A 10420-nucleotide genomic window follows, 5' to 3' on the forward strand; every position below is an offset into this window, starting at 1 on the left:
TCAACTCCATATTGGATCCTACCTTTTACCTGTCCGGAGTAGTAGAAAAATTCACCCTCTTTGAACGTGTAACCACCGACTGATTTGTGAAAAAACGGTGTGACATATAGGTTGTGTGTGCCGGGAAAAAGTAAGTAGTTTTAGGGGGAGGAGCTGGAGGAGCCAGGAGCACCATCACTGGGCCTTTTACTTAAAGTCGCGCGTACAACTTCCTGTAGATTAAAGAGATTACGTGATAGACCCCTGCCTCCTGGCTCCTAGCTCGTAGCTCCTCCGAGAGACCTCCTCGAAATTGGCTCCTATTTGAACTACCCCAGGAGGTGACCGAGGAATCATCTGACGTTAAAGGCCCTTGTCTCTACAAAATTTCTCAGCCACTGCGTGCCGGCCTGAAATAGAGTCGGTTACCTGTCGAGACGTACGGTAGGGGACCTATAATAAAATCATTGACGAAAGTAGCGCTGTCGTTACAAATGTCACTCTTGTCGACACTCCCAAGGCACGTCTTCCGTCTCGTCCACACCATATTATATATATAGTGAGTCATATTGTCGCGGATCAGAGAAATAAACGAAATCAAAATCATCGTATAAGATGTTTGTTTTCTCAGGTATAAGAAGATTTTGGAAATCACGAAGTGTATTATTTATATGGTTGCCGACATCGGACAATATTACGAAATCCAAATCTTCGACATCCACACAGCACACCATGTCACACAGGAGTACGAATGACCTCAGTAGTTATTAGAAGAGTGGGCCTACACTCTCTGCGACGCGCAGCAGAACGAGCAGGCGAAGAGCAGGACCTAAAAAAAAATGAGAAAAGATGAGAAGAGTTGTAAAGAATCGTCGAAAAACCGGCTGGTCAGGCCATTCTAGATACAGTAGAATGTACGGACCTAGGTGACTCCTACACACTTTCACAGGCAGCAAAAGGATGGACTTTTGTGGCCGAGGCAAAGCGGCGAGGTGACGGAGGAAGACTAGGAGGGCCGAAGTGGACGGATCGAGGAGGTTTGCCGACGGAGGTGGGTAAGGGCCTTGAAGAGTTTTGCACAGGACGGAAACGACCGGACCGGGGAGAAGGGCCCCACCCCCCCCCTCCCCCTGAAAAAAAATGGACCACGTCGACGGACGTGGAGCGTCTTCTGGATCATCTAAATGCAAACTTCAGACGGGCCTGGACATGTACTGGCTTAAGCAGGGGGACACGTCTGGCACTGCAGGATTTGAGTCCCTGGCGGCGTAGTGTGTTACTGATGGTAGCCTTTGTTACTTTGGTCCCAGCTCTCTGCAGGTCATTGACTAGGTCCCCCCGTGTGGTTCTGGGATTTTTGCTCACCGTTCTTGTGATGATTTTGACCCCACGGGGTGAGATCTTGCGTGGAGCCCCAGATCGAGGGAGATTATCAGTGGTCTTGTATGTCTTCCATTTTCTAATAATTGCTCCCACAGTTGATTTCTTCACACCAAGCTGCTTACCTATTGCAGATTCAGTCTTCCCAGTCTGGTGCAGGTCTACAATTTTGTTTCTGGTGTCCTTTGACAGCTCTTTGGTATTGGCCCTAGTGGAGTTTGGAGTGTGACTGTTTGAGGTTGTGGACAGGTGTCTTTTATACTGATAACGAGTTCAAACAGGTGCCATTAATACAGTTAACAAGTGGAGGACAGAGGAGGCTCTTAAAGAAGAAGTTACAGGTCTGTGAGAGCCAGAAATCTTGTTTGTTTGTGGTGACCAAATACTTATTTTACCGAGGAATTTATCAATTCATTCATTCATTAAAAATCCTACAATGTGATTTCCTGGGTTCTTTCCCCCCATCCTGTCTCTCATAGTTGAAGTGTACCTAGGATGAAAATTACAGGCCCCTCTCTTAAGTGGGAGAACTTGCACAATTGGTGGCTGACTAAATACTTTTTTGCCCCACTGTATATCCAAACAAAGGTTGGCAGCTCTGCGGCGAAATTTTTGGTCTTTGTTCCAAAATGAGGCTCAAGTGTTAAAATGATGTTGTTCAGATGTTTTGAGAGCTGTTAAGAAACCTGCTGATTTATCTTTGACTGTTTTTTCCCCCCGGTCCAGATCAGTTTCTTTAAGCTGGGTTCAGAAAATCTCACCCAGCAGTGGGAGGACTTCCTGGGAACAATAGGAACCAGCGTCCAGAAGTAAGAAACTTGCAGGATTCTTGCTGTTCTGAATAAGAAGCTTAGTGGTTGATGCACTTGTTGTAAGTCGCTTTGTATAAAAGCATCGGCTAAATGAAATGTACTGATAAGATGTTAAAAATAAGTGTGAACATGTGACTTAATTGTATGTGTGTGTGTGTTTGCAGTGTGCGTCGGGAGATGGAGACGGAGGTCGGGCAGATGCATGAGACGATCCAGGAGATGGAGCGATCATGTGACCCTCTATACGTACCATGTGACCCTGACCCCGCCCACTCACCTGTCTGCAGGAACCTGACCAGGAAACAGGGCTACCTGCACATCCGCAAGTAGGACACATTCATATATATATCATTTTCTTTTTATTACATTTTCTGATCAAAGCTCCTCTGTGAATAAATTATAATCTGATCTTTGAAATCATTTTTCATTTCATACTTTTTTATTTGCAGAAAATGTAAATAATCCTTGTGGAAACATTTCATGAAACACAAAACTGCTAAAGGATAATTTTTTACAATTAATTTTCTGTCTTTTGTCAATAATTTCAATCAGTGTTAACAACATCTGGACATATTTTTTTCAAGGTCTTGTTATTGATATTTAAAGTCATATAAAATGCAATAAATCATAGATACAGTGGGATAGACACCATACACCCCTACGCCCAAGCTGTGGCTCCAACAGAGACCCATTACTACAACATTTAATTTAAACACGTGTCTATACACATTATTGGTGTGGCCTTGAGGGAATTATTTTAGCATTTATTTTCTCAGTTGCATTTACTGTAAATATTTAGATGTAATGACAAAGGTTCAAGAGTCTGTACATATTTGATTTGGTTACCATGAAAGTGCTTGACACTCTTAAAAAGCTGTACGATCCCTGTGTTGTGCTATCCTTTTGTTCTATTTAAGCACTTATACTTCACTGGTTTTCATAAAGTGTTTTACCTGTTACGTTCCTCTGTCATGTTTGCGTAGTGTGCTTTTGTGGCAATGTGGAGCTAAAATAAATGACGATCTTTACATCTAATATGTAGTTTGTGTTTTAAACCAGCTCTTCTGTGTGTGTCTCTCAGTAAGACGGGGCTGGTGTCGTCGTCCTGGGAGCGTCAGTACTTCTTCACGCAGGGCGGCAACCTGATGCAGCAGGGCCGCGGCGAGGTGGCAGGAGGGCTCGTCACCGACCTGGACAACTGCTCCGTCATGGCGGTGGACTGCGACGACCGCCGCTTCTGCTTCCAGGTCACTTCCTTTGATGGCAAGAAGTGAGAGGGCTCCCTTTTCTTCCATTTCTCCACCATGAATAAATGCCACTGTATTCAACTGATTTCTCCGTTCTGTCAGGGTGGTGACGCTGCAGTCGGAGAGCAGGAGGGACTGCGATGAGGTAAAACGTTTTTCTGTCATGTGACCTGTTCTGTGTTGACTGTTTTTTTGTAATCACTTTGTCTCCCTGCTGCTTCCTCCTGCAGTGGATCTCTACCATCAACAACATCTCCAAAAGGATCTACCTGAGTGAGAACGCAGAGGTCTGTGTGTCCCTCATTTACTCATTTACCTAGTCACAGATCATGGTGGAGACTTTGGCAGCTAGTACCAAAATATAAATTCACATTTATAGATGATTTGATGGATTGATCATTTGTTCATTTTTTTTACATTTTATTAGATGTATAATTTTATTTTATTTAGTTGTATGGACTGTGACAAAATAATTAGTTAAAATATAAATACATGGAAAGTGAAAATAACATATATGTTCCTGATGCTTGATGCTGACTGTTCTTTCTTCCCATTGGCAGGAGCTTGCGGCCAGAGTGAACCAATCAGCTCTTGAAGCTGTGACGCCGTCGCCGTCCTTCCAGCAGAGGCACGAGAGCATGAGACCCAGCAGGTGTGTGTGTGTGTGTGTGTGTGTGTGTGTGTGTGTGTGTGTGTGTGTGTGTGTGTGTGTGTGTGTGTGTGTGTGTGTGTGTGTGTGTGTGTGTGTGTGTGTGTGTGTGTGTGTGTGTGTGTGTGTGTGTGTGTGTGTGTGTGTGTGTGTGTGTATGTATATAAAGGCCCCCAGTGTCAACACATATCCCTACAAAAACTACAATGTTTGATCAACAACCTCAGAACCTGTTCGCTTCCAGATATAGAGTGCTGCACAAATTAGTGCTAAAACTTGGAGTTAGTTTTTTTTTTTAGCATTTTCCTTTATCAGTTCTCAAAGTCAATGGTTTTTGTTATCTGTTTTTGGTTAAACGCCTGAAATAATGTCTGTTGTTAATACACTTTTACCAATACAAATGTTTCTATGACATAAAATACATTTGTCCTAAAAACGGCTAAATGAGACTGCTCATCATCATTACACCAAGCATGACCCCCCTTTAGCTAAGCGGTGGTGATATGAAGTCATGCAACCTTGCTGTAGTTAGTTAGTTAGCTTTTTATTTCTGGTGATAACATTTAACCTTCCAAAATCATAAAGTAGTGTGGTAGGACCTCTGGACCTCCACCGATAACTTCATTAATCTCTCTTGGTCATTATTCCAGTAAAGGGCGTGCTGGCCGAGCTAGCAGCATAAGCTCTGTCGGCTCTGAGCTGTCGCCGGCCCTCTCTGTGCTCTCATTGGACGCCCTGGTCGCCCCGGAAACACCAATCCAGTTTGACATCATATCCCCCGTCACAGAGGAGAACTCAGGACAGAGCAAGACGGCAGCACAGTCCGGCAGGTATGGGACATCGACTTATAAATTCAGCTCAGCACCAGATCGATAAATAAAAGGGTTGTGTTTGATTTTGTGTGTTTTTCCACAGGAGGAGTAACCCGTTTGGAGAGTCAGGGGACAGCACTTCAGAGGACAGTGAAGGTAACATCGGTCTACACTTCATACTATTCAGATAAAAAAAAAAGTTAGAAAGTGTTGTCTTCTCTGCTATACTTTGTGAGACAAACTTGTATTGGCTCACAGGGGCAAAGAACATCTGATTTAACTAAGATTTGTGGTTGAAGAGGGTTTTATTCCCTTGTAGGCCTCAAAGGGCACCATTGGCCATTCTCGATAATAATCTTGGTCTAAAGTGAAACTTATTTGTTGTAACATAATGTTTTAGTTTTATAAAACAAATGCTTCAGATAAGGACAACTTGGTTATTTAAGTACATGTTTGTCTGGTTAACTTTGGATAAAAGCAGCTCACTTCCTTGAGTTTTCTCAGTGAAATTGATTGGTGTGTGATGGAAGTCTTATTGTCTGCTGTCCAGACTCGATCCTCCACCAGCTCTTCATCGTTCGCTTCCTGGGCTCCATGGAGGTGAAGACCCCCGAGTCAGTGGACATCATCTCAGAGACCATGAGGCAGATCCTGGCAGCGAGAGCCATCCACAACATCTTCAGGATGACCGAGTCCCACCTGCTGGTGACCTGCGACTGCCTCAAGTAGGACTGAGCTCTAGTGTCTGAGTGTTTTGAGTCTAAGGAGCCCCCTCTATAGGCTGCAGGCAGGGTTCATTACAGCCACAATATGCCTACACAAAAAAGGGAATTACTTTTTCCCTTTACTCCGAAAATTGTGTTAAAGGTCCCATGTCATGGCCTTTTCTACTGATCATAATTCCATTCTTGAGGTCTACTAGAATAGATTTACATTGTTCAATGTTCCAAACTCACATTGGTTTCTCATACAGCATCTCTGTATAGTATGTGGATTCACTCTCTGTCTTAAACGGCTTGTTGGAGCTCCTAACCCCCCCCCCCCTATGAGCCAACCGTGCTCTGATGTGTGTTTATGTGTTACAATGGTGTTTGTTAGCAACCAGAAAAGGACACCAGTAATGACAAACAGACGAGAATGCTGCGTGGGGTCTGGGTGCCGTGTTGGCGGGACGTTGCTGGACTCGCTGCTGCGAGGAGCGGACAGTGTGAGCTGGATTACTGGTGTCGTTTCCTGGTTGCTGCGTGGGGTCTGCGAGATGGCGAAACTCAGCCTGAGCACACACACGTGAGTGTGTGGCGAACTGTGAGTGAAGATCCACGCAGCTGCGGCTGAGAAAAGATAAGGCTGAGTGTGTGTGTGAGGAGCTCCACGGATTGGTCCATTTGGTCGTTGTCACGTCACTGTACCCAGGAAGAAAAAGAGAAATCTTTCTGGTTCAGCATAGACAGGTATTTTCTGTGTTAGAGTTTTACTCGCTACAGGGTGTACTTTGAGGGTTTTGACTCTGCAGACCGTTTACATGCAGAAAAACCTTCATAACACACAAGGGGACGGGTAATAACCAGAAAAGCACGACATGGGACCTTTTAAATAAAAAAAGGTAATGAATGAATAATCATGTTGTAACACCCATTCACACAAGAACTACATTCTGTGTTGTTCATAAAAAGAAATAAATGGCCACCATATTTTTATTGTAACATATTTCAGTTCATCATCTAACAAATATATATTTTACGAAAATTATTCGAATTATTGAGGTGGAACTCAAAATGTGCGATCAAAATAAAAAAGTAAAAGATGACTAAATGAATAGATCTGTTTATTTAATGTTTAAAACAAAAACATATAAACTGCGTCTGCACTGAGTGGACTTTTCTCTCTGAACCATTTATGCTTTTGCTAATGTATCCATCAATATGTTTTATTTTCCTGAATACTAACATTTAGAAGTGCCAATGATAATGGAAGTATTGCTTACTGAAGAGAGGACATTAATGACTAATGTGTCTCATTTCTTACATAGAAACACTTTTTCTGTGCAGTAACATGTGTTTGTTTTTTGTTTCAGACTCATTGATCCTCAGACGCAAGTCACTCGACTCAGGGTGAGAGGCTTTCTGTTCCTCTGTTCAGATAGTTTTAGGTTACAACATTGTTATTTCCAATGATTTGTACTCCTCCTCTGTCCTGCTGCAGTTCCCTCTCTGCACGGTGCTCCAGTGTTCGTCCCATCAGGACAACAAGAGGCTGTTTGGTCTGGTCCTGCAGCCTGCAGGCGGGCCGGGGGACAGCCGAGCCGTCTGCTACATCTTCGAGTCCAACAACGACGGAGAGAAGGTCGTCCGCTGTCTGTCTATCCATCTGTTATTGTCCAACACTGTGTCTGTCTGACGCGTTTTCTTCTTCTTCATTTCTTTCAGATCTGCGACAGCGTTGGCTTGGCAAAACAGATAGCCTTCCACTCTGAGATGGTGAGACTGATTTTAAAACTTCAATACACTGAAGATAATCTCTCTCACTACACTGTGATGCTGCTGTCTTCAGGTGGTGTTGCGGAGGGGAATAATATTCGCTGTGTTTGTTGTTCAGGACCGTAAGGCCGTGGAGAAGAGGAAGGAGACCGACAAGGCCAAAGAGAAACAGCAGGAGGAGCTCAGCAAGCAGAAGCAGATCGAGAAGGTGACCTGTAGCCTCAACTGAAAAGTTGCTCTGGATAAGATAGATCACCTTTTCTGCGCAGAAATAGATATACCCTCTACATTTGACATGAAATGAACTTTTTTTGTTATAATTATTCTGTTGGTTATTTTCTAAATAAATCAGATAATTGTTTGGTATGGAAAATCCTATGGCAATCTACTATAATGTAAGCTTGAACTTTTTAATGCAATTTCACAAAAGTGTTAGATATTTAATTTGTGGATATGATTTTATAAACACAAACCCAAATCACACTTTTACCATTTTTTGTTGACTTTTCTCCATTTTGGAAACTGAATGAAAAAAGCTTTAGTCTTCTGAAATGCTTTGCTCTGCTCTGATATCCGTTCAAAAGAAATCTAATATTTTAACACAATATTATAAAGTATACTATATTTATGTTTTTATTTACATGTGGCCTCTCCAGGTTATTTCACAAATGAACTAACCATCATTTAGTCTGCAGATTGTTTCATAGACAGATCTAATAATTGTTTCTATGGAAGATGGAGTAAATATGAATAATGTAAGCTCGGTAATTGCATTGTATTTTCACAACACTATCTTCATGAACTCCAACCTGAGAGCTGTGTTTGTTGTCCTGCAGGATCTGGAGGAGCAGAGCCGTTTGATCGCCGCCTCGAGTCGCCCCGGCAACCCGCCCGCCGCTGACGAGCAGTTCCTCGTGCTCAGCAACAGCCAATCAGAGGACAGCGACGCCGGAGAGGAGGGGAAGAAGAAGGGAGAGTCTGAAGCCTAACGAGAGCTAACGGAGCGTGTTTTAAGTTGACTCCCAGGTGGTAATATCGAAGCAATAGCTCAGGAATCAGAGGAGGGGAACACCACCCGCCCTCCCTGGCTGCCTGGGAGTGCAAAGCAAGCGCTCCCTCTCTGCTGGACTAAACTAAACGCACCCTCACACTACAAGATGTGGAGGGGAGACGTCTCATCACAGACTTATGTGTTTTATTCTTCTGTGTGTAAAATAACGCTGCTTTTTATACTGGCTTCACTTTCCAGAAAAAAAAGCAAATAATGATTTAACCTGCCAGGTTCTGATTTCTATTTTATTTTAAAGAAAGGGCTAAAAGCTACGACAAAGGGGTTTGCGTGTGAAATAATGAATCGGGATCTGTGAGAGAGAAAAGCCAGATATCCAAGGTTTTTCTGAGGACATTGAACACCTCAGTGGTGAAATACAAAACAAAAATCTTGGTTAAAGTTGCGTCTCGAAGATTTCATATTAACGCATCAATGTTGTTTTGTCGATATATAACCTTTTTTTTATTTTTCATCCCGGTTGGAAGTCCCTTGGTAAATGATAATTAAAATGATTCCGTTGAAAGGATTATTATCAATTGTTACAGTTCAGTCTATTAGTTCAGTTCAGTCTAAAACATACACACAAACTGGCGTTCATAAGTTACTTATAGAATAAATACCAACACTTTCAGGCCAGTTTGTGCCTGCATGATGTTTGAGTTCATTGATCGTGAAATCATCATATCAGGTGTCTGTATGGAAACACAGATTATGCTTGCAGTTATTTTTGCAATTGTATACAAATTATTCAAGACAAAAGTATCTCTTTCTAATATCAACCTGTGAAATTCCAGCACCACTTTTTCCTTTTATCATAGTAATGTAGGTCTTACTTTATCCATAGTGAAATTTTTTGGACAAAACCCCTTTTTTATTTAGGATTAAATAAGAAAAAAAAAAGCACCTTTTACAGGCTTCAGTGTCAATATCAACTGTGTTGTGTTTCACAATTCCTCCTTTTCAGTGTTTCAGGTTTGGTTTGTGGTTAATCTAGAAAAACTAACTATATCATTAGTAATTATCTCATGCTGTTTTTATGGGATGTGCATCAGCATGTTGGACTGGAGGCACAGGAGACTGCAAAGGAAATCTGATGTTCAACACTTTATATGAAGATTTTGACTCCAGAAGTAACCTATCTGCCTCTAACGAAATGACTAGTTGCATGACGGTAGTGCTCATGAATAATGACCATATCACAGGAGAGCCGGAGATGCCTCGCTCTTCTTTCTTTTTCCTAAAGATGGATCTGGGAACTGAAAGTACACCTTTTTTATTAAAAGGTCTCGTCCCTTTTTTTTGTCTTCTGATAAGCTGGTACATTTTACCCATTCAGAAACTTTGAAGGAAATCTAACATTTAAACACAAACTTTCTGCTAATTCCTGAGCTGAGTCAGTTTCTCCTGACGTCACATTATTTATCTGTGCTTTTACTAAATGTTTGTGTCATTTGTCTGGGGCCTTTTCTGTTTTTCACAGGGTTTTTTTCATGAATCTGCCTTTTTATCCAGAATGATTCACAGCGATATGTTGTATGTATCAGCATTTAGGAAGAATAAATTGTTGTTAAAGTTAGAGGTCACCGCCTCCTGTGGGGAGCCTAAGTAAACGGTTACTGATGATTATTTTATTTGAGTTATTTTTCTTTTGGGCAGAGTGTTTTGTTGCTATTACCTGGTGAAGAACTCGAGCTGAAGTGGAGCTGCACTTTGCTGACGCGGGAAAACACGATGATGTTAAACTGTAAATATGTCTTAGTGAAAATTGTTCCGTGTAATGAACAATAAAATAAATTAAAAGGCTTTTCAGTGATAAATAAAAGCACTAACTCCACCCGCCTTTGTCATCTGATGAGGTTTTTCACATCAAACGAACCTTTGGGTTTTATTTATTACTTAATGTATCTCATGGGATTGGGAGAATTTAGTTATAAAATATTTAAAATTAAAACTATTCCTTTCCTAGGATTACTATACAGTCTGTATTTAAAATCAAACAAACACAATCTGTCA

General features: G+C 41.8%; 1 protein-coding gene across 1 annotated transcript; it reads left to right on the top strand.

Moving 5' to 3' along the window:
- Positions 1-2058: 2058 nt before the first annotated feature.
- Positions 2059-10243, top strand: appl1 (adaptor protein, phosphotyrosine interaction, PH domain and leucine zipper containing 1; the record flags this gene model as incomplete). Its single annotated transcript, XM_010777869.1, has 14 exons — positions 2059-2168; positions 2336-2497; positions 3253-3441; positions 3521-3563; positions 3649-3705; positions 3979-4070; positions 4718-4897; positions 4983-5035; positions 5430-5604; positions 6954-6990; positions 7082-7222; positions 7306-7356; positions 7475-7564; positions 8193-10243. Coding segments are annotated over 14 exons (1533 nt in total), but the record flags the coding sequence as incomplete, so codon positions are not given.
- Positions 10244-10420: the final 177 nt, after the last annotated feature.

The sequence above is a fragment of the Notothenia coriiceps genome, unplaced genomic scaffold (assembly GCF_000735185.1).
Source record: "Notothenia coriiceps isolate Sejong01 unplaced genomic scaffold, NC01 NC01_scaffold00000339, whole genome shotgun sequence".
Lineage (NCBI taxonomy): Eukaryota > Metazoa > Chordata > Actinopteri > Perciformes > Nototheniidae > Notothenia > Notothenia coriiceps.